The sequence below is a fragment of the Pelobates fuscus genome, chromosome 7 (assembly GCF_036172605.1).
Source record: "Pelobates fuscus isolate aPelFus1 chromosome 7, aPelFus1.pri, whole genome shotgun sequence".
NCBI classification, from domain to species: Eukaryota; Metazoa; Chordata; class Amphibia; order Anura; family Pelobatidae; genus Pelobates; species Pelobates fuscus.
This window is the reverse complement of record NC_086323.1, coordinates 19,409,602-19,433,549: the sequence shown is the minus strand read 5'-3', so window position 1 is coordinate 19,433,549 and position 23,948 is coordinate 19,409,602. Positions and strand designations below refer to the sequence as shown.

The 23,948-nt window shown below is 43.0% G+C and overlaps 1 protein-coding gene across 1 annotated transcript in view; it reads left to right on the top strand.

The window, feature by feature from the left end:
* Window positions 1-23,948, top strand: part of RAD54L (RAD54 like) — a 41,974-nt gene that overhangs the window by 783 nt on the left and 17,243 nt on the right. The window contains exons 2-8 of the mRNA XM_063427185.1: window positions 5,822-5,902; window positions 6,217-6,336; window positions 9,469-9,529; window positions 10,409-10,544; window positions 12,561-12,630; window positions 13,243-13,531; window positions 16,892-17,016. Of these exons, the coding sequence (XP_063283255.1) occupies window positions 5,822-5,902; window positions 6,217-6,336; window positions 9,469-9,529; window positions 10,409-10,544; window positions 12,561-12,630; window positions 13,243-13,531; window positions 16,892-17,016 (882 nt within the window). The remainder of the gene's footprint in view (window positions 1-5,821; window positions 5,903-6,216; window positions 6,337-9,468; window positions 9,530-10,408; window positions 10,545-12,560; window positions 12,631-13,242; window positions 13,532-16,891; window positions 17,017-23,948) is intronic.

Sequence of the window (23,948 nt, the reverse complement as noted above, 5' to 3'; positions counted from 1 at the left end):
GGTTGGGAGGGAGAGAGTACAGCAGGAACCTGCAGTGCCAGGAAAACGGATATGTTTTCCTGGCACTGGAGAGTCCCTTTAAAGGCAAAATAACTGAACTGATAACAGCGGATTTAGACAGTTCTGAAAATTGTTGAATTGGAAAATTGTGGTGGCAGCGTGTTCACTGCATTGACATTATTATTATTATTATGTTATTTATTTAGCGCCAACAAATTCCGCAGTGCTTTACAGTGGGTGGACGAACAAACATGTAGTTGTAACCAGACAAGTTGGACACACAGGAACAGCGGGGTTGAGGGCCCTGCTCAATGAGCTTACATGCTAGAGGGAGTGGGGTAAAATGACACAAGAAGGTAAGGATAGTGTTAGACTAGTGACAGTTGCAGAAGAGGAATCAGTCGGGAGCTATTAACAGTTTAATCGATACGCTTTTATGAAGAAGTGGGTTTTTAATGATTTTTTGAAGGAGAGGAGACTGGGTGAGCGTCTAACGGAGGAGGGAAGTGAGGTCCACATTACTGGAACTCTCTAACTTTAGGAATGTAAACATGTATTTATAACCTTTTGTGGGGGTTTTTTCCCCTTACAAAGGTTTCGTCCCAAACCCAGAGACAGACCCGTTACAGGGGAAGAGCACGCAGACGGTATTAGAGGAGGATAGGAGAGTTGTTAACCTGTCAGATGTCACTCTAACTCCCCCACAGGTTAAGGTACTAACGAGAGGGTTATCTTTCGTCCCAACCCCCCCCTTTAATCATTTCGAATGGATAAAAGATATTAACCTCTTTGGGAGAAAACTGGCCCTCCACAAGTTCTTCAAACAAAAAGAGGATAAAAGGGCTAGGGACCTCGGTTTAAATCCCAGGGAATACCAGTGCGTACAAGAATTGGTATCCCTCTTAGAAGAAAGTGACATCAACCAAACAGCACCCTACACCGATCTGCGTTTGAAAAGCAGGTTTACACCCAACCTTAGAGAGTTTAAAAATATTGAAACATTCTTAGATGCCACTACCAATTTGATCAAAGCCATGAATATGATATGCTGACAGTGAAACCAAGGGGGAATCTGCCCGGGAAAGAGTGGAAAGCACTATGTGAACTCAAAAACAACGACAAGATCATAATCAAGCCTGCAGACAAAGGCGGCAATATCGTCATATTAAACAGGCAACACTATGTACAGATTGTTGAAAATATCCTACATGACGATAGGACTTACAAACTACTGACCACCGATCCCTCTTTGAAATATCAAAGTGAATACAAAACACTCTTGGACAAAGCCTTTGATCAAGGCATACTCTCAAAGGAAGAATACTGCAGTATTTTCATTAAAAACCCGACGCTCTCCACCTTCTACTGTCTCCCCAAAATTCACAAACGACAAGAGACCTTGACAGCTAGACCAATTGTCTCAGGAACAAACAACTTTACCAGTAAGGGCAGTATCTATGTGGACAGAATTCTACGTCCGTTCGTAGAAAAGCTGCCATCATACCTGAAAGACACAAAAGATACCCTCAAATGCCTATCATCAATCAAGGTACCAAAGGGAGCAACACTCTGCAGTTTAGATGTGGAAGCTCTCTACTCTTCCATCCCTCATGCAGGAGGTTTGGACCATACTGAGGTTTTTCCTGAAAAAAAGAGGTACTGAACACAATACCCACACTGCCTTTGTATTGGACCTTTTGAAGTTCATCCTCACACACAATTTCTTCCTCTTCCAGAGTAAATACCACCACCAGGTGCAGGGGACTGCGATGGGGACATCTTGTGCCCCTCCATATGCCAACCTGCACCTGGGCTGGTGGGAGAGTGAGATAGTGTTTACAGAGCTCTATACCACCTTCACTGATTGCATCTTCTTATGGAAGAGGTACATTGACGATGTCCTTATTATCTGGACAGGTACCCAACTTCTCTTTGAAACTTTCGTTGAAGCTCTCAATACGAATAACCTCAATCTCAGGTTTACTATGGAGTTCGGTGATCAGACACTCAACTTCCTAGATTGCACTCTCAGGATAACTAAGGACCTGGAGATAGAAACCACCCTTTATCGAAAGCCCACATCCACTAACAACATGTTACGATGGGAGAGCCACCACCCCATCCCCCTTAAAAGAGGGATTCCGGTGGGACAATACCTTCGATTAAGAAGAAACTGCTCATCTATTGAAGACTTCAAACTGAAAGCCAGAGACCTACGGCAGAGATTCAAACAGAGAGGCTATCCTAATAGATGCCTCAAATACGCCTACCAAAGAGCATTGAACCTTGAACGCAAGGATCTACTCATTAATAAGCCCAGTTTGGACCCCAAAAAAGTCATTAGGTGCATAGCAAACTATGACGCTGGGTGGAACGAGGTGAAAAAGGTGATGGGCCGTTTCTGGCCGTTACTAACCCAGGACCCCCACACCTCAAGGACACCATCCCTACCAAAGTGTCCATTACAGCCAGGAGAGGAAAGAACTCAAAAGAAATACTAGTACCCAGTCATTTTTCAGCATCAAAAAAGAGAACCAGTACCTGGATGAACATACACGGCACATACCAAAGTGGGAGATGCGTTGCATGTGTATACATGGCCAAAGGCTCTAAAACCATCACAGACTCCAGTAACTCCACCAATATCGCCATCAAGCAATTCTTTAATTGCAATACCCTAGGTATGGTATATCTACTTACATGCAAATGCGGAATGAAGTATGTGGGCAAGACCATACGTCCATTCAAAAGACACATTATGGAACATGTCCACTCTGTTACCTCTAATAGGGATACACCAGTTGCCAGACATGTTAGAAACCATAATCCTGACACACCCAAATGCATTAAGTTTGCGGGTATTGAGAAAGTTCAGCTAGGTAAAAGAGGGGGTGACCTAGACCAGACCCTAAAGAGGAGGGAATGCTATTGGATCTACAAATTAGATACACTAGCCCCCCAAAGGCCTCAATGAGGGCTTCACATTCACCCCTTTCATGATGTTTTTCTGTACATTTGTATATAGTTATGTGTTGGAATGTTCTAACCTTAATCTTTCCTTTAATTTATGTTTACTTTTGTTACCATGGATCTATTAACATTGGGTACTCTTCTTCATTACAACGTATCACGCATTTTTATCAGCCCTTCCTTTAGATAGTGGCCTTCAAGCCTGCAGCTTGATACTTACCTCCTTCCTTCATCCAGATACTATGACCTAGGGTATTCCGTATAAGGGGAATCACTCGGACTAGGTAGCCCTCTTTTTGATCAATAGAAAGTTTTTTACTTCCATTTACACAATGTAGTCCGAGTTAGGGACTTTAACATTGAATAAGGAAGTTCATGTATCCCTCAATGGTATCATGGCTAAGCCCAGTATTCCTCCTTTCTGCTCTATGTTTTCATACAGTAATAAAGTCCATGTCCCCTCTCATTTTGAGCCTTTTGCTCAAATATATAATTCTAGGGACGTTCCTTCTCCTAGAGGTGTACTTTGTCACCAATCACCTCCATATATATATATATATATATATATATATATATATATATATATATATATTTTATCCGGACATACACTGTATGCATTAAATAGAGGGACAAGGTGGCACCATAGATCATTTTTCCAATATCTATGGACCTTCGAGAGGCTGTCCGATATGACAGATTCCTTCCCCATATCACTTAGCACTTGTCTACGAGTTTTCTCGCCGGTCTCATAGTCTCCGCCCCCGTTTACACCCACGGGGACGGACCATACACTATTAGCTGACGATCGCTCTTGTTCAGTATCAAAGACTCCGCCCCCGTTCACACCCAGGGGGGCAGAACGGACTCTACATCATCATCCACACGGCACCTATTGATTGGTGCATACAGGCACGACACGTGTAACATTTTGATTGGCCATAGCACTCTCTGAAGGAGGTACTTAAACGCTGTCTGATCAGTACCCGAGTTACCTTTGACAAAGGCGCTTGTGGTAGCGCCGAAACGTACGTTAGGTCCTTTTCTTGTATTGTTTTTAGACCAGCACGTTTGATGTGACACTAGGTTTGGGTGGATGGGAGCAATAAGAGTCTAACCGAAGCTAGCATGAGGAAACAACCTGTGTATATAGATGCAAGCTCCAGATAGGAGTTTTCCTCCAGAGTAGAATCCTTTTTTCTCCACAGCAATATCCCAGCAAAGATACAATTGACTTCAAGCTCTGCACAACAGCAGGATCTATTCAGACAGGATCTCTGCATTATTTGCAACCTGCTGATGCAACTAAGTAGCAGGGACACTTTTGTTTTCCCGTCTGACCCATTCACATTTTGTTATCCTGGTTATTGCGATATAGGTTTCTCCTTACAGTCTGGTATTTAGCTTGCCACAAGCACTCCCAGGCTAGCATGAGGAAACAACCTGTGTATATAGATGCAAGCTCCAGATAGGAGTTTTCCTCCAGAGTAGAATCCTTTTTTCTCCACAGCAATATCCCAGCAAAGATACAATCGACTTCAAGCTCTGCACAACAGCAGGATCTATTCAGACAGGATCTCTGCATTATTTGCAACTTGTAGATGTAACAAAGTAGCAGGGACACCTTTGTTTTCCCATCTGACTCAGTTACATTTTGTTTATCCTGGTTATTGCGATATAGGTTACTCCTTACAATCTGGTATTTAGCTTGCCACATGCACTCCCAGGCTCTCTATGTAGCTACATCCCTGCCTTTCTATTAGCGGGACGGTTAATCCTAGGTCACAACTAGCACGGTTTATATACAGACTTTTGCATTCCCCCCACCCTGTTTTATCCTTAGTGGTGATGGTGCATTAAGCTTTTTTTCTTGTTTTGGGATCATAATTTTTGTATGATGCCCACATTAAAGTAAATTATTTTAAGTTTGTTACTTTAAGCAGAACTATATCTGCAGAACCATTTTTTACTGTGCTCCCTTGGCTAATTCAGCTTGGGATCACGGTTCATCCATTTGTTCAGTTTATGTACATACGCAAGGGTTACCCCCTTTGAGTTCTGCAGTCACACTCCTGTTCCCACCCGGTTGGGAACTCAGCACTCCAGTGCTTTCTTTCTTTTCTAAAGGTTTCGTCCCCCAACGTAAAAAGTGAAACAAACTGTTCTAATTGTCTCAGCTACAGTAAGTCCACAACAGTTGGTGTCTCCGTAAAGAGATGCATTGACTCAGTGTGCGTCTCAATGAAGAAGCCAAACCTGGCCCCTGCAGTGATTGCAGGGCTGTTATAGGAAGCACATCTAATAGCTGTTTGAGTGAGAGTTACTACAGGTATACTAAACCATGCCTTTTCAGAGAGACCGCATGAACAGCCTCTGTGCACCAGAACAACTACAAAAAGCTGATTTAAAGAGTGTCTCTTTAAATCTTGCAATTCATAAAATTGTCTGGAATGAGCAAACATTGAAAACACAAGAGTGTGTGTTTGTGTTCGTAAAAGCGCCCATGTGCGTATATTTACACAAATCCCCCAACTTCATAAATATAATATGTATTTTTTCATGTGCAGTGTTTATATGTTAGCAGATTTGTCTAATTTGCCTTTTGAAAATGTAATACATTTGGTAAATACGGAAAACTCTTAACAGCCTGTCAAAATCAACAGCGCCATATTGTGAGCACATGTTGGAAATCGCTGTGAACGCCTATAATAGCTGATATTTGTACACGAGGGAGGAAAAGGTTATGCACAGCCTCATAAACCTCTTTAACTTTCAAATAAAACTAACTAGTTAGAAAAGTCAAATTTTTTTGTTTTTGTTTTTTTAATTTTCATTTGTAAATTCTTTACATTAGAGGAGGAGTCTGGCTCCCAGTCAGCTGGCGAAGAGGAAGCAAGATGATTCTTCTGACGATGAGGACTGGCATGAAGATGAAGTAAGTCATTCTATGAAAATTCTTTAATTGGATTTCTCTCTCCTGAAACAGTACCTGACTTTAAGCTCTGCCCATTGTCACAATTTGTCAACCTGACTGAAAAGTAGTCTCTACACTTTTTTATGTATTTTATGAAGACTAGAATGCTCAGGGGAAAAAAAAAACTAAAATTAAATTCAGGCAGTGGGAGATATATAGAAGCAGATTAGATAAAGTACATTTATGGTGATAAAGCTGCTTATCCATATATTTGTTTAATTAAGTAAATGCTAAGTACTGCATGTTTCTGTTATAATATAATTCAATTGTTTAAGGTCCCAAAACGAAAACGTTCAGCCACTGATAAAGATGGTCCGGCGTGCTGGATCTCGCCATTTCGGAAGCCGTTGACGCCACTTACAAATCGTCCGGTCTGTGTTGACAGCAGGCAACATGTAAGAATTCATGTTTAAATTATAAATAAATGTATGCATGTTTAGGTCAGTACAGCCCTTCTTTTTCCTATTAATTATTAATAAACCTTTAAAAAATAAAATAAAAAAATGTTTAGATATCGTACAAGGCACTGTATCATACAGCTTATTGAAGTGGTTATGTTGCTACGAGTCTTTGGATGGATTGGCCCTGTTTCTCCATCAGATAGTTTAGGAGATGTTTGGCCAAAAAGAAAGAAAAGTAATTATCTGGCCATAGTATTAATGTAGAATATGTCTAATCTTAGTAACTGTATAAAAGATTGAGAGCAAGTAGAAAAATGTAGTCACTTTGGATACAGTATATGAACATAAAATTAGTTTTGTTTTTGTTTTGTGTGTGTGTTTGAGAATGTTGCATCACATGCTTTTACCATGTAAAATATGTACACACAATGAATACATAATGAAAGCACATGCACGAAAAACACCATGAAGAAATGCCTATACAATCCATCCAAGGTGCACGTTCTAATGGCACTAAATTAACCTTTGCTGTGAACTGGACCTCTGAACAATAGGCTCAAACAGGCACTGCAGTTGCAACAGCAACTAATTTAGTAGGCAATGGACAGTCTATGAAAATAATAATAAAATATTGAATGTCCCAAAAGAGCAATCAAGGACCTGTTTTATTATTACTGAAATTAGAAAAAAGATATCCGGCTACAATCTTCTCTTTCCTGTTTTACAACCAAGGGACTTCAACAGGGAGACCTCCTACATGTTTAGCAGACAATGGGAAACCGTTAAAATAACATCACATTCTGTGATAAGATTATGCTTCTAACTCTTTTGGTGACATTGAAATTAATTTTGGCATAATGAGAAAAAAATGGAAAAACCAAATGAGCAGATAATCACGGTTACTACTTTGCTCAGTGTTTGCATATTCACACCATCTGGTTAATGAGGGATGGCTCCTGGCCATTTGTGAATAATTCTTTGTAACCAGCTGTTTACTAGCTTTTGTCCCACATAATTACAGTATTTATTTTGTTGGTCAAACTCACTGTTAACATTTTTTATTTTGTATATTGTATGCCAATATGAAAAGCATAGAAACCATGCTTCGAAAGGAGTAATGACGCCAAGTTTTAAATAGCTTTATGGGGGAAGGGGGAAAAGGGGTTAGTTAAGGTTTTATTTTCCAATTTGATACATATTTGTTTCATTGTATTTGCTATAATTTTCAGTCCTTTTAATTGTATTTCTTTTCAACTTAAACTCATTGTCAAGTTCTTTAATTTTTAATTTTTTTTAATTCCTTTTTTTTTGTGCATATGAGAAAACGAATAACATTTAATCTTGCAGTGCCACAACAGCGGCTGCAGGCTTGTTATGAACAGGAGATTGACATGGCATGCGAATAGACGGCACAATTTTATATTATATTATATTATATCGAGCTAGTCGTTGAGAGATTATGTCCGTGTAATAAACGCAGCTTTAAACAAAAGAATCCAGCTGGTTCAAGAATATTCAGAGTAGGCATTGTCATGAATAATTGCATATGTTGCAGAGGAGAAACAGGCTTATACGGGTAGCAGTGGTTTGTCAAGTGCTACAACAGTATCGGTCTACCCATGCATGCGGGGTTATCTATGGCAAGAGTGTTTGCCCCTTATTAAATATTTCCAAGCTTAGTGGAACAATCAGAAGAGCTTATTTGCAACACAGATTCACAAGACATGTATATCTTTCGAGGTTCTATAGCTAATTGAATCGATTATCAATAGTGTTGACCAACAGTCTGTATACCCACTGGGGGGGGGGGGTGGAGGAGCACGCACCTCAGGCTATCCCCAACAGGAGGGGGCATTACTGCATTGGGGACTAGATGCAAGATTAAGTGGGTGAGGATGCCGCCCGAGTCTATCCCCCATGTGGGAACAGAGACCTGTAAACCAACCGCCAAGATATAGTTTACCCCTTACTGATGAGCTTAGTCAGTCGGGGTTCTCTGCTCGGGGTACAGTGGGGGTGATGTTTCATTAATGCTGGGTATTACTAGTATAGTAAGCTAGGGTCTCTGCCTATCACTGCAGTATAGTTACCCCTTTAACTGGCTTGAGCATTGGAAAGACAACAAAACAATAAAATACAAGGCAACAGGCCAAAATCAAAATAAAACTTTCAGTGAGTGTAGGTTTACCGATCTTCTCTGTTAGATCCCCAAGAGTGGAGGTTGCCGAGGTGTGCTGAATGATCTGTGCTGCCCCCCATCTGAGGCTCCCAGGGGTACGCCTGCAAACCAGTCCGCTCCTGCCTCCACACAGTGACCTTCAGCAGATTCATGCTGTGTGGTCTGGAAGCACCACACTGCCAGCCCCCGGTACTTCATGGACCAGCTACCTGCGCCCTCCGTCCTGTCTCCTCAAAACCGACAACGGAAGTCCAGGGGGAAGGAAGCATGACCAGGCGTGGGGGTGTGGTGAGAGGGTTTACCTCAGAGGACTCCATGAGCACCATCCCAGATCCAAGGTTAAGTGGGTTAGAGCTGCAGTCTCATGTATAAGGCCGCCCGCAGGTCAGTGAAGTTGTTTAGGTCAGCTTCAGTTACTTTGCTGCCATTTTGTCGCTCGGGCTCCTGGTGCTCTGTGCTGGGTGGGCATGGTGTGGGGCTGATGTTAGGCGGTATTAACCCTCAGTGGGGTCCGGGATAACTCCCCCGGCCCAAGGGGGGGGGGGGGGGGGAGCGGGGCCTGCGAGGCACATATACAGGATGGCGGCCGTCCGTCCCGATCTTCACCTTCACAGGCCCCAAAGCCACGTATCGCCTCCAGGTGCTCCGAAACTCCCGATCTCGGGAACCGCAGCGTTACCAGCAGCTTTCTGGATACATGGGGTAACTCCTGGGCTCCAATGTAGGTAGGAAGCTTAGGTATTTTGCCCCTGGAGAATAAGTTTTTTACAGGAGCCTCTTTCACCTGCGACCGGGCAGCATGGCGGTCGGGCACCGCCCCCTGTCAAGTTCTTATTAATCATAAAATTTAACATTTCCATAGCTATAATTTTGATTTTTTTTTTTTTTTATGGGTTTAACACAGTTGTGTCTTTATCATTTATTTGTTTATTTGCATCTACTTTTAGGAGGCATTTATACGCAGCATATTGTCAAAGCCCTTCAAAATACCAATTCCAAACTACAAAGGTAACCTTCCAACAGCTGTGGCTGTAATGTGCGTCATTTATTACTTTTTTTTCCTCTCTCTTTTTATATTAAGTAGGTAAAAGAAAATAATAAGTAACGGCTAGTTTTATATCTTTGATTAAAATATACTTTTCCATTAAATCTAACCATTTCTCTTTTAACCCGATTTTCTTTTGTGGTCTCAGAAATTCTGAAATATTTTGCTTGTGCATTTTGTTTAATGAGAAGGTATAATTGGTACATGAGTCTATATACTTTCTTTCATAACTTCATCTTTGCATTTGATTGGCTCTCTAATTATATATTTTTTTCTTACTGGAAGTGATTAAAGAAGTGATAGTAGAGATTTCAGAATGGATCTGCAAGTTTTGACAAGTTGGCAAAATGAAATTGGGATTTGAGAATTTTTCCAAATTAAACTATTTTAGCTTAAAATTTTTCAGTTTTCCAGAATTCAGTTTAATAAATAAATAAGACTTTTCTTAAACACGTAAAACAGGTCAAGCACCATATACTTCCTTGCATTCTTGTTACTCATAGAAAAAGCGATTTGCAGTAATTGCTGCACGTTGAAGCTGTGTTTTCTCCTTCTGATACATGTACCTGTAAAGTCTTGCACTCAAGCCCTGCACCTTAGGTTATCTGGCCACATGTTGCTTCATTCGTGTCAAGCATAGTTTAAGCAATTTGTCCATTTAAAATAAGCTGCATTGTGTAGGTACTATTTATCTCAATGTGCGACCAGTGATTGCTGAAAAATAGGGACATTAAAGGGTATGTTTTGTTTGTAGGGCGTGTTGTTTTTCTTCTTATTCCGAGATTTGGATTTATTTATGTATTATGTAAGGTTCACATTCCTGTTTTTAATTTTATTTTTAGGCGGCCTGGGCCTGCGAGCTCTGGGCATTAAGAAAGCCGGTGTGAGGAGAGCGCTGCATGATCCTTTCGAGGAAGACGCTTTAGTTCTGTACGAGCCTCCTCCGCTGAGTGCACATGATCAGCTCAAAGTAGACAAGTAAGTTACTCCAATCACGAGGATAATCGTTGCTGCTAATCAAGGTACTTACAATTTGATTTTTGTAGAGTTAGCAGAGGGTAACCCATTCACGACCAAAGACATGCCAGGAGTGTGATATCAAAGTAGTTATTTAGCTCTGCTGCGGTGATGGGATATGTCAGTGATATCTGTATTATGGTCATTTTGTTGATCAAAAATTGAAAGGAACTCTCATGTTCTAAATACATTTCAAAATTTGAAATATTAGCGTTCTTTGGTCACCTATTGATTGTTGTCCCCACCTTATATATTAAAATTATTATCCAGAAACGTCCTAGTCTTGCATCAGCTGACACTCTTTCATTTGAGAACATTTAGATGTATGATCTCTGCTAAAGAAATGCTTCTCCAATGTGAAGCATTGAGGTCCATACTCCTCATGCGTGGCAATTGTCACACTGTGCTTATACTAGTCTCTTCGTAGAGAAGCTTTACAATGCTTCAATACAAGAGACCTAACTGTGTTTGGCGTCATGTTGCAGAATGTAAAAACTGGCAAATTTTTTAGTGCTCATTAGGAAGTCCCTCTACTTGCTATTTGAGTGTGATATTGACAGCCACTTGAGGAATGCTAAATGTAAGATTGACCGCCACTAGAGGTACACTGACTACTAAATATAAACATTACTGTTTCTCACAAACTGCAGTGCTTACACTTGTCACACTGCAACCCCTCAACAAGCCTTACTAAAAATAACAATCTGCTAATGCAATTGCATATGTTTTTCCATTGTTTTCCTCCAAAAAGTTGTTCTTCCAAATGAATTTGCTATCATAAAATTCAGTCCAGCTAATAAAAGTAGCTATCACGTGCATGCATATTTTTTTTTTATCCAAGAGGTGCTTTTATAAGCTTTATTGCCTGTACGATATGAATATACGTTGTGTGGCGGTCTGCCAAGGTATCACGGTCACGGATACCCTTTTTCCCATATAAACAAGCAAATAATCCCATAGGTAAAATGTAACTGTTGTAGCATATACCCCCAACACATGAACAGAGGCTTAATGCTGGGAAAATACTGTTTAATGGAAGTACAGGCATCAAATTTATACAGTCAATTGAGTCAGGAACTGTACAAACGCAATTATCTCCAGGGACAGAAAAGTATATAACCATTTCTGAACACCCCAAAAGTACCATAGCTGGGATCTTGGCGAACAAAATATCCAAAAATCAACCAGATCTGTTCTGTAGTTTTGGATCGCCATTACAGGGAAGTTTTGACTTGTCTGCCACGAGGTTGAAGCCCAAAATAGTTCCTGTGAATTTGTGGCAAGAGCCGGTCTTGGTTCTTTGGGTTTTGTACGAAAACCACACAAGTTAGACGAAAGCAGATCAGTAGAACATGCTCCCTGTGTTCGGTAGTACAATCTCCTGAACACCGTTCGTGTAGGTGTAGTGGAATGGGCAACAAGTCCATGATGACCATTGTTCACTGGAGTGCCTGGCCGAAATGAGTTCCACACATTCGACGACCAGGTCCCGCTGCCTGCGTTCGGAGACAAAATGGCCGTTATCCACTGTCCCGAACACGTGGGTTCACTTGCACGATATGGTGGCCACCCAGTGGAGCATTTAATTAATTGTTTTGGTTGTGGTTTTCGTACAAGATACTTAATGTTCCACGTTCCAATGGGTCTCTGGGTTGGTCTCAGTTCGGGAATCAAACAAAATAAACTTGGGCACAAATCCAGACAACGAAAGGTAGCCTAGAGTGATGGGGTATTCCGTCACGCTGATTTATGGGTGTATTCTTTATTTTGAAAGGAACCACAATCTTCTCATACATTTTTTAAAAATCCTTAATGCAAAAATAAGAATAGTCTTTGAAAGCTTATCAATGTGCAGGTTTTTATTTTCTTTTCTTATGTAGCCTACCACTGAACAGCAAGCATCATTTTGTACTTGTTATTTCTGTAGATAATGTCCATGTGACTGAATTTTCTGGTGTGTCCTATCTTCTTTCCAAGGGAGAAGATTCCTGTTCATGTTGTGGTTGACCCAGTTCTCGGAAAGGTGTTGAGGCCCCATCAGAGAGAAGTATTAATATGGGCGTTTCTTTTAGTTGCTTAGATGTTAACGCCTCTTCCTCCTCAATAAAACGTTAATCTTTTATATACCTTTTTCTTGTTGCTGTAGTTTATTATAAAGAGAATACTCCGTTAGTCTGTTATTACATTCTATAATATGAAGAGCTGACAATCTCCTTGTCATTCTCTATAAGGAACCATGTAACTAATTCCTCTCAGCTCTGTCAGCCCTGTCAGTTGCTGTAAGTCCTTGGCACGGTCTCCAGCTGCCTCTGATGTAGGACATGGTAGCGGGGTACATGTTTTATCTGCTGAATTCTAGCAGAGTTAATTGTCTAAAAAAATAAGAATATGTACAAGAAAGACAAAGAAAAAAGTATTTACACAGTTGAACAGATACTCCAAGCATTATAATTACTTCTAGTCTTTTATAGTTTGGGCAATTTCGGCCTTCAATTTTAAATTTGCTTTGAATTCAGGCCAATTCTCACTTAAGTAAATACCCTTCTATGTAATGCATTATCTAACCGTTGATATCATATTATTTTAGCACATTTAAATGTCTGACCTCAGTATGTCTGTTAGGAAGTGTTTTTTAAATCCTCATGTCTCATCCTTTTAGGGTGTGAAGTTCTTATGGGAGTGTGTGACTGGCAGGAGCATCACTGGAAGTTATGGCTGCATCATGGCGGATGAGATGGGGTTGGGGAAGACCCTGCAGTGCATTACTCTAATGTGGACCTTACTGCGGCAAAGCCCGGATGCCAAACCTGAAATTGAGAAGGCTGTTGTTGTCTGTCCCTCCAGTTTGGTAAAAAACTGGTATAATGAAGTTGGTAAATGGTTGAAAGGAGTAATTCAGCCTCTGGCTATCGATGGAGGCTCCAAGGATGAGATAGACAGGCAACTAGGTACGTAAAATGGGAATTTACTTTTCACAGATATTCGTCCTGTCCGCATCTCCCCCTGTGAGATATTGGGGAGTAACTGTGTGTCTGTCTTTCTTTCCTTCCACGGCTCTTCACTTATTATTTATTATTATTATCGCCATTTATATAGCGCCAACAGATTCCGTAGCGCTTTACAATATTATTAGAGAGGGGATTTAACTATAAATAGGACAATTACAACAAAACCTACAGAAACGAAGGGTTGAAGAGGGCCCTGCTCAAACGCGCTTATAGTCTATAGGAGGTGGGGTACAAAACACATTTTGGACAGGAAATAGCAATCAAATAAGGTGGGAGTGAGGCAGAGCTGGAGGAGAGAGTAGAGTGCTGCGCTTTAGGAGAGTGCAAGAGACAGGTATGTGAGGTTAGTCTGGGAGGCCATAGACTTTCCTAAATAAATGGGTTTTAAGGAACTCGTTAAACGATTGAAGACTAGGGGAGAGCCCGCAAGAAGTCCTGCAAGCGCGAGTTGGCCGTACGGGTGCGAGCAGCGGACAGAAGAAGGTCACGGGCAGAGCGGAGAGACCGAGAAGGGGCATACCTATGGATCTGTGAGGAGATATAAGAGGGGCTAATATTATTCAGTGCTTTTATGGGTATGAGTTAGCACTTTGAATTGACTCCTATAGGATACAGGAAGCCAATGTAAGGACTGACAGAGGGGAGAGGGGTGAGGTGTGAGAGGACTGACTAGGGAGAAAAATCAGTCTGGCGGCAGCATTCATTACAGACTGTAGAGGGGCAATACGGCTATTGGGAAGACCAATTAGGAGAGAGTTACAATAGTCCGTGTGAGAGATTACTAGAGCATGGACAAGCTCCTTAGTAGCATCTTGTGTAAGAAAGGGGCGGATGGGGGCGATGTTTTTAAGGTGGAATTTGACAACAGACCTGATGTGAGGCTCAAAGATGAGGCCAGAATCAAAAGTAACACCAAGACAACATGCTTGTTAGGATGGGCTGATATGGCTACCACCAATCTGAAGGGAGAGCGAGAGAGGAGGATTAATATCGGAAGGAGGAAAGACCCAGAAGTTCTGCTTTGGAAAGTTTGAGATTCCGAAAGCTGGAGGACATCCAATCAGAGATAGAAGAAAGGCAAGAGGTGACACGTTGCAGGACATCAGGGGAGAGGTCTGGGGAAGAGAGATATATCTGGGTGTCATCAGTGTACAGGTGGTATTGGAATCCAAATAAGGTAATAAGTTTGCCAAGAGAGGCAGTATAAAGAGAAAATAGAAGGGAACCAAGGACAGAGCCTTGGGGTACTCCAACTGAGACAGAACACTTCCACTAGATTTTGGTGGTGGAAGTCCAGTCCTGGCAAGTGTCTATTTATTTATCCCCGCAGGACTGCCATTGACCCCTCACTGCTGTTTGAAAGCAGAAACATGTTGTAATGGTGGCCACAAGGCTGTCATCAGCAGCCATCGGGATTGGGGGTTACATCAGGGAATTGAGCAGCTGCATTCTATCATGTTGTATATAAGCAGCTCTGGACCCTTAAGCCACACCACTCCTTTCTCTGCTCCACCAGAAATGCAGTCACTCTGACCATTCATAATTGGGATTTTATTTTTCTGCCCAGGGCAACAGAAAGTAGAAATCTGCCAGTCAGCCACAAGCCATCAGTTGGTGTCACTCGGGGAGTACTTTAAACACAGCAGCGAACAGCCGGAAGGCCTCACAGATGGCCGTCAAATTTATAGAAGAGGGAGATCACAAGTTCCTCCCTCTTCCTCTTCATGCATTGTATTGTAGGTCTCCTAACGTCACTGCGATTTAACTATTAAGTCATGCATTACGTGATTACAATTTTATGGATACTTTGTGCTTGCCAAATTGCTTGTATTAGTTTAATTATTTCAACTTGATTTCATTCTGACTTCCTTGGCAATCTCATCTTCTTAGAAGTAAATATTACAAATTTGGGTTCTGCATGGTGACTGTGAGTTCTGCTCTCTTGCTCATGGGGTCACATTTTGCGAGGAAGTTTGTAGCGGCAAACATCTTTTAGACATTTATTGCAAATCGTGTTTCCCTTTAAAATGTCGACCTTGCCTGTCTCTATATCTACCTCTGTCTGATTTGTCTCATGCTACCTTTATATATTAATACCTAGAGCAGCACTTGCAGAATCTTCTTCAGAATCCAAATAACCGTTCTGATAATATAATAATGCTCAGGACCCACTTTTATTTTCCTCTTTTCAATATTCTCTCCCAATTTCTCTGTTCACATCTCAATTTACCAATGCCAAGCACCCCCAACCCTAGATATTTTTAGTGCCAGGGGTCTCACTTTATTAGAAAATATCCAATAGGGTTAACTCTGAATTTTTGTAAATTAAAACTGAATGGCAACAATATCTGATTGGGAACAAATTCTGCAACAAGCTTGAGCAATTTTGCATTGTTTTTTTCCATCTAAATGTAAATTGCAAAAACAATATTTGTGAATAACCCAATGCCTTCATGTACAAGCAAATGAAAATAGCTCAGGTTGTTAGTATGCACAGTATCATGGGAATTGTAGTTCCCCCAGCATCAGCAGAGAGGACAACTCCTGATCTCCTAACATATTCACAGTGTGTAGCTTGCAACTTCATTTGGATAGCTATATTGAAATTAAAGTGACACTCCATTGCCCAAAAATCATTGAATAGTACATATACCCCCAATATAAGCGTTCATGCATTTTTTTTCATTAGAGGTACATCTAAAAACAGCTCACAAAAGCTTCAGATCTCTTGTCTGCTGCCTTTGCAAGCCCTCGAATACTAATCACACCCAGACTTTCTGTGATGTCCAATCACAGGCTTTCAAATGCAGCTCAATGAGAAGTCTTTGCAAGGCACGTTCTCTGGGCAATTGCTGCCTCTTGAGTTTAGCTCCACTGAGATAACCAAACCAGGAAGAAACAGGACTGGTTGTCTGAAAGCCAGGGGGTGTAACAAGGGTAATTTATAAAAGTGCCATTTCCTGTTGAAATCTGCCTTTTTTTTTGTAAAAATTGAAAACAATAGACACAGACAGTGTCTAGAGTGTCCCTTGGGTTTTTTATATAATGCTGTCTGCATGAAAAATAATAAAACGTATTCCAATCCCAAATGTGGGAGCCATGTGTATGGCTCATAATGGGAAGGAAATAAAGATTCAGGCTAAAATAATGTTATAGAAGTATAAGCCTGCATTTGGGCCGTGGCATTTAATATTGATTTTAAAGTTGGTCAAGGCTGCTCAATAAACCAAGAAATGTGCCTTTAGCTTGCTATTTTTGACTTTAAACGTGTTTTTTTTTTCTTTTTTTACTTCCATTTAGCTAGTTTTATGAATCAGCACGGTGTCCGGGTACCTTCTCCAATCTTAATTATCTCCTATGAGACATTCCGCCTGCATGCTGAGGTCCTGCATAAGGGTAGCGTGGGACTGGTAATCTGTGATGAGGTACGAAGGTTTTAAAGCAAATCCTTATATTATTTTCATATTTTCACAATACAGAACAGAGGAGTCTTTCTGAGTTTGTTTCTCTTTTCTTACTCTTTTTTATATATTCTTTATTTTTCGTGCTGAGCAGATTCAAAAAGACATGTGTGGCTTGCGCAGAAGCCTGTTTTGTATTTAAGCGGTAGGTATGATTGCACGCATCATAGCGATGTTGGTGCCTTTTTTGGTTCCGTAGCCTGTGGCCTGCGCAGAGGCCTATTAAGGTGTCGTTTGCTACAGTGTCTGTCAGCGTTTTCCTTTTGACTCTTTTTACATATGTTGTAACAGTTCAATACATATTAAACCATATGAAAATTAACTTAAATAAAACGAAATAGTTCCATTACACAAGTGAGATTTCGCCGTCCCTGATCTGTCATTTCTATTTGTTTTAGATGTCGTATTGTTCCCATGTGGCCCAGACTTTCCGGAATGTGTTGGTGGTATTTCTCACCTGAGCTGTCATCTTATCCATTAGGTAGTTGTCCCTAATTTTTGCTTTGACCAGGGTGAGTGGGGGTGTGTCTGGGTTTATCCAATGTTGCGCTATCGCTCTTCGAGCGGCTAGGTAGAGCATATTTAGAAGTTTTTGGTCATGTTTGTGGAGCCCCTCTGTGGGTCTCGAGAGGAGGCAGGCCCATGGGTCTAGCGTCAGTCGTCGTTCTAAAATTTGTGAGCATAAGTCTACTATCTTTCCCCAGTATTCCTGTATCTTTGGGCATTGCCACCACATATGGATGTATGTGCCCTTCTCTCCGCACAGTCGCCAGCATGTGTCTGTAGGGCTCAGTTTCATATGATATTGTTTCACTGGGGTGGTATGCCACCGTAACATTATTTTGTAAGCTTGTTCTTGTAGTGTTGTGCAGATGGACACCTTTGCGTTTGCCTCCCATATGTCCTGCCAGTCTGTTCCCTCCAATGTTTCCCCCAAGTCCTCCTCCCATCTATCCGTGTAGGTTTGCGCACCCCATATTCCTGATGTCGTGCATATGTGGCTATATAGCCGCGAGATTAGTTTCTCTGGCATTTTTTCTTTTAGACATATTTGTTCGAAAAAGGTTAGGGGTTTCGCCGCGGCTGTTTTAACCTCTTGCGTTTGTGCGAAATCTCGCAGCTGTATGTACCTAAAGAAGTCGCGGGTTTGTAGCGGGGCGAGGGATTGTAAGTGCTCATATGAGACTATGCGGTCGTCCGCGTAAAGGTGAGTATATCTCTGTAAGCCCGTTGCTTCTATTCCTTTGAAGTCTTGTGCCCTTATCCCTGGGGGGAATGCCCTATTGCGCAGCACGGGTGTCATTGGTGAGGGGATATCCGCTATTTTGTATTTTTGTGTGAATCGGTCCCATATGCTAATGGAGTTTAGAATGGCCGGACACCTGGTCCTTAGGAGCGCTCTGTGTTCCCTTGGCGTCCAAATGTGAAACTGTGGTAGGTCCGCACCTGTCATCAGTGCTTCAATGTCCACCCATCTACGTTGGTCTATGGGGCAGTGCCAATATGCTATTTGGGCTATCTGTGCCGCTACATAGTAGTGGTGGAGGTGTGGCAGGCCCAGCCCCCCCCTCCATTTTGGGTTGTACATTGTGGCTCTGGCTATCCTAGGTCTTTTCCGCTGCCATATGAACCCGTCTGCTGCCCTCTGTATGTCCTTTAAGTCATTTTTGGTTACGTTAATTGGGAGCGCTTGAAACAGGAACATTAGTCTGGGTAAGATATTCATTTTTATTGAATGTAGGCGGCCTAGCCAGGATATGGGTTTTTCCGTCCAATTTTCCAGGTCGGATTTTATTTTTGAGAATAGGGGCGTATAGTTTAGTTTAAATAATGTGTTGGTGTCTGCCGTTAACTTCACTCCTAGGTACGTGAGAGCTTCCGTGTTAATTTTGATTTTGTGTATGTGTCTAATCAGTTGTATGTCTTGGTCGGCTATGTGAAAAGGCAGTGCTACGGATTTGGTGAGGTTGATCTTGTAGCCGGACACGTCCCCGTATGTTTGTAGTAGTCCCGCCAGGTGAGTCAGTGAGTGGCTTGGGTTCGTAAGTGTGAGGAGTACGTCGTCTGCGTACGCTGCTATCTTAAATTGTTCGTTCCCAAGTTGTACCCCTGTAATATTTGGGTCGTTTCGGACTGCGTGTAGGAATGGCTCTAGGACAAGAGCGAATAACATTGGGGATAATGGACATCCCTGCCTTGTTCCGTTTCCTACGTCAAAGGGTATCCTGGGTGCTCCCGCCACTATGGTTTGAGCCTGTGTGTTTGTGTATAGTGCTCGTATTGCTGTGATGAAGGGGTCAGGGAAGCCTAGTGTGTGGAGCAGTTGCAGCATGAAGGGCCATTGCACTCTATCAAAGGCCTTCTCTGCGTCCAGCGAGAGGGCCAGTGATGGTGCTCGTGTGTCTGCCATGTGCCACAGCAGGTCTACCCCCCGGCGGGTGTTTTCGTACAGCTGGCGTCCCGGTATGAAGCCTACCTGATCCGGGTGAATTAACTTGGGTAGTAATGGAGCCATTCTGTGTGCCAGGATTTTAGCAAAAATTTTTAGGTCCGAATTTATTAGGGAGATAGGCCTGTAATTTGTGGCTAAGGTCGCGTCCTTATCGGGTTTGGGTAGTAAAACTATGTTTGCTATGGCCATGTCCCGGTCCGGGGTGCCTCCCTGTAGGAAGTGGTTAAACAGTTTGGTGAGGTGTGGCAGTAACTCTGTGCTGCATTTTTTGTAATACGACATATCGTACCCATCTGGTCCTGGTGCCTTATTACTTTGAAGATTGGAGATTGCTGCCCCCACCTCTTCCTGTGTGATTGGTTCACTTAACTCGGTGGCGTCCCCTGTCGTTACTTTGGGTAAGCGTGTGTGTGCTAGGAATTCGGTGATGCGGCTTAGGTATTGGGCTTGTTCTTCCCCCTCTCTAGGCGTGTGGTTGTATAATGCCTTAAAGTATTCTGTAAACGTTTCGTTGATAGCTTTCGGTGTGTTGTCTATTTGGTTTGCTGAGTTGCGTATTTTGGTGATGTGTTTACGTTCCTGTCTGGGTCTAAGTGTGCGTGCTAGCATGGTGTCCATTTTATTCGCCTTTTCGTAGAATAGCCTTTTAGACCAGAGTACGGAGCGGGTTATTTCTGCTAGGGTTTGTTCCCTAATGAGATGTCTAATGTTTTGTAATTGGTTATATAAGGTGGCGGTGGGGTTTTGTTTGTGTTGTTGGGCGGTTTTCCTCAGTGTTGCCTGTAGCTCCAGTATGCGTTTTGTTTTTGCACGTTTTTTATGTGTAGCTGCTTGTATGAGGTGTCCCCTTAACACTGATTTGTGGGCTGCCCATAGTGTGGTCGGGTTTATGTCTTCTGTGTCATTAGCGTTAAAGTAGTCGGTGATTGTTTTTCTTGTTGCGTTGAGAATGTCTTCGTCGGCTAGTAAGCTAGTGTTGAGTTTCCACGTCCAGGTAGTGTGGTGTTGCAAGTTTCCTAGTGTGACTGTTATGTCTGCGTGGTCCGACCATGTGATGGTGTTTATTTCTGATTGGATGAGTTTGGCCATTCCCGCTCCGTTGAGGAGTATATTGTCTATCCTAGAGTAAGTGTTGTGTGGGGCTGAGTGGAATGTGTAGTCTGATGTATCTGGGTGTTGTAGCCTCCATGCGTCTAGTAAGCCAGTGTGTTGGATGAAGGAGTGGAAGATTTTATCCTGTCCCCCTCTGCCCTGGGATCTCTGTGTTCCTGGTTTGGTGGTGCGATCAAGGGCTGGGCAGGGAACCGCATTCATGTCGCCTCCTACCGCTAGGATACCCCCCTGTAAGGTGAGTAGTAGTGATTCTATGGTGTTCCAGAAGTCTTGGTCGGGTTCGTTGGGTGCGTATACATTTACCAGGTGTAGTTTAGTGTTATGGTACGTTCCCGAAAGCACTATGAATCTGCCCGCCGGGTCCGTTTGCTTATGTAGTAGGGTAAAAGGGCAGTGTTTGTGGAGGAGTATGGCAACGCCCGCTTGCTTGCGCAGCGCTCTCGCCTCATGGGTGACTGTGTATGTGTGGTCACCTAATTTGACCGGAGCGGCCCTAGGAATATGGGTCTCCTGAATTAGGGCTATGTCGACCTTTTTAGTTTTTAGGTCGCGTAGGAGGGTCCTGCGCTTGATGGGCGTATTGAGTCCCCTAGCATTAATCGATAGTATTTTTAGTGCCATGGGGTGACTAGTCTGGCGGGTGGCGTGTCTGTGCGGAGAGTTGGGCCCATACCTGTCAGGGGTCCGTAGGGTTCTCTCTCCGGAGTCTTTGTTGTCGTCCTCTCTTTTGTGGTCTGGGTAGCGGTCTCACTCGTGTTGGAAGAAGAAAATAAAAACATAATGAGTAACAATTCAAACATTTCATAACCGGTATAAACATTATAATATTGTTTTTTTAATCTAGTCTTACTTTTTTGCCAGATTCGGACGGGGACGTGTCCCCCCCCTGTAGGCCATCAATGTGTGTTCCTTACAGGGTCGGGTTTGTCTCCGATCCACCGTGCCTCTTTACGAGGTCCCTGGTATAGCCCCTTAATAATATTGCCCTTTACCATGCCCCTCCCTCCCCCGTCATCCCAAGCCTCTCTTCCCTGTCCCTTTCTATTCGCTCCTAGGGATCTCAGCTTCCCGTCAATCCCATCCCTTTCTCTTAGTTCAGCGTCCGCCCTGGGCGCTAATTCCTGTTTTGTGCGATCTGATTCGTAGGGGGTGAAGCCTAGCTGTAGTAAGCCCTTGAATGTTGTGTTGTGTGTAGTGTGCGTGTAGAGACCTGTCCCCTGTATTCCTTCTTTGTCTACTAGTTGTCGTCCCTAAGTGTTTGTCTCCTTCTGTATTGGCTGAGGGAGTTGTTTGGGGGAACCGGGACACCATGAGTCGGGTGTCCGTCGGTTCCGCCACGCCTTTGGGTATTTTTTAGGCCCGTGGGCAATAGCTTTGAGTTTTTTGTTTTTCCCTCCTCCATGCCCCCTGTCCCCTTGACATGGCTTAAGCCCGTGTGGTTCTGCTAATTCCCCAGTCCCAGTTCGCTTGACATGTGAGTTCATAGAGGTCTCTTGGTTCCCCTCTCAGGGGTTTTTAGCTCAGCGTCCCTCTGTGTCTCCCACGGTTCTCCATTCTGTGGCCAAGGTGTCCAGCTCGGGTATGGGTTCCTGCTGCAAGGTGAAGTCTCGCGGTGGGTCCACCCGCATGTCCCGGAGGAACTTCTGAGGATCAGCGCCCGGTATCAGGGTGTGTGTCGTGCCGTCCTTGAACGCCACCAGCTTAAACGGATGTCCCCATGTGTATTTTATGTCCCTGTCCCGCAGCAGCGTGGTGAGGGGCCTCCATGCTCTTCTACGCTGTAAAGTGGTAGGGGAGAGGTCTTGATAGACGGTTATCACTGCGTCTTTGTACGATAATTCGTTGTTCCTGGCATACTGCATCACCGCCTCCTTTGTCCGGTAGTAATGGAATTTAATTATAATGTCCCTAGGAGGCTGGTTTGCTGACCTGCGGGCTCGTAGCGCCCTGTGTGCGCGGTCTATCGTCCATTGTTCTTCGGGTATGTCTGGGATGAGGTGTTTAAAATAGTGCTCCATTGCGGCTACCAGATTCCCTTCAGTGGGGGACTCCGGAAGGCCTCTGAGCCGGACATTATTACGCCTGGACCGGTTAGCCAGGTCGTCTATGGTGAGTGCGAGGTCGGTTAGTTGTCTCTCCATGGTTTTGGAGTGTGCTACTACCTTGTTATGTGCCTGGGTGACCTGTTCCATTCTGGTTTCTAGGTCTGCTGTTCTGCAGCCCAGCGCCTGAATCTCTGCCTTCACTTCTTTTGTGCAGTTGGAAATTTCTGCAGCCAGGTAGTTGCTCACCTCTGTTAATTTGGCCAGTATGTGTGATGTTCCTCCTGCTGTGATTTCGGGACTTTCCTCTCCCGTTCCGGTCTCAGGATGCTGATTTCCCCGCGGGCTCTGTTGTCGGCCATCTTGTCCGGCCTGTGTGCCTCGTGGCGCCGTCAGCATTTCGGCGACGGTTTTAGGGGTTTCTCTGCCGTCGTCCTTTTTTTTCCTGGCTGGTTTGTTGCCGGAGTAGGAGCCTGGCATCCTGCTGCTTTGCAGGGCTACTGTCTGGGCCTCGTTGCCTTTGGTAAGTGCTTTATTCGTTGTGGATTAAGCGGAGCTCCTGTGCTACACGGCCATCTCGGTCGGCAGCCAAGCCACGCCCCCCCTTTTCTTACTCTTTTTAACACATCACATTCATTGTTATAGATGTAAATATTTTTGTGCAGTAATGTCCACATTCCCCAGACACAGGCCACACAAATACCGAAAATATCGTTTAGTGAATCTGACTGCATATCCTGCAACTTGATGGTACAGATATTTTTTTTTTTAAATTCTTTATTTTTGTTTGTGCATAAGGGTAACAGGCGAATTTGTACTGCCACAATAGCTGGTACAGTCAAGTTTGCATACAGTCTTAATCACATGGCATTAATGACATTGCACTTTTTTTTTTTTTAAGTAGTTATGTAAATAAGATAATATCGTAAGCTTAGTAGTGATAGCAAATTAAAGACTTAGACATAGACTTGGAGAAACAGTTATGTGTCCTATTAACTTTGCACATTTTTATGGGTTAATACAGGAATGTAGGAGCATGCGAAGTCTATTGAGGCTATGGAGTGTTATGCAGGCTGAACATTGTTATTATACATAGCCCTATAGAGTGTGTAGAGGTTGTGCTTTGTTAAAAGTTTGGCACATGTTTATACTAGTGTTGTTAGTCGATAGGCATACAAGAGTATTGCAGTGGGTTAGCGTGTGAGTTGCAGAGCATAGCATATGAGCATGGGAGTAACACTATATTTCTCAGGGGAACAAGAAAATGTCCTTAGTAGCAGGTAGGGACT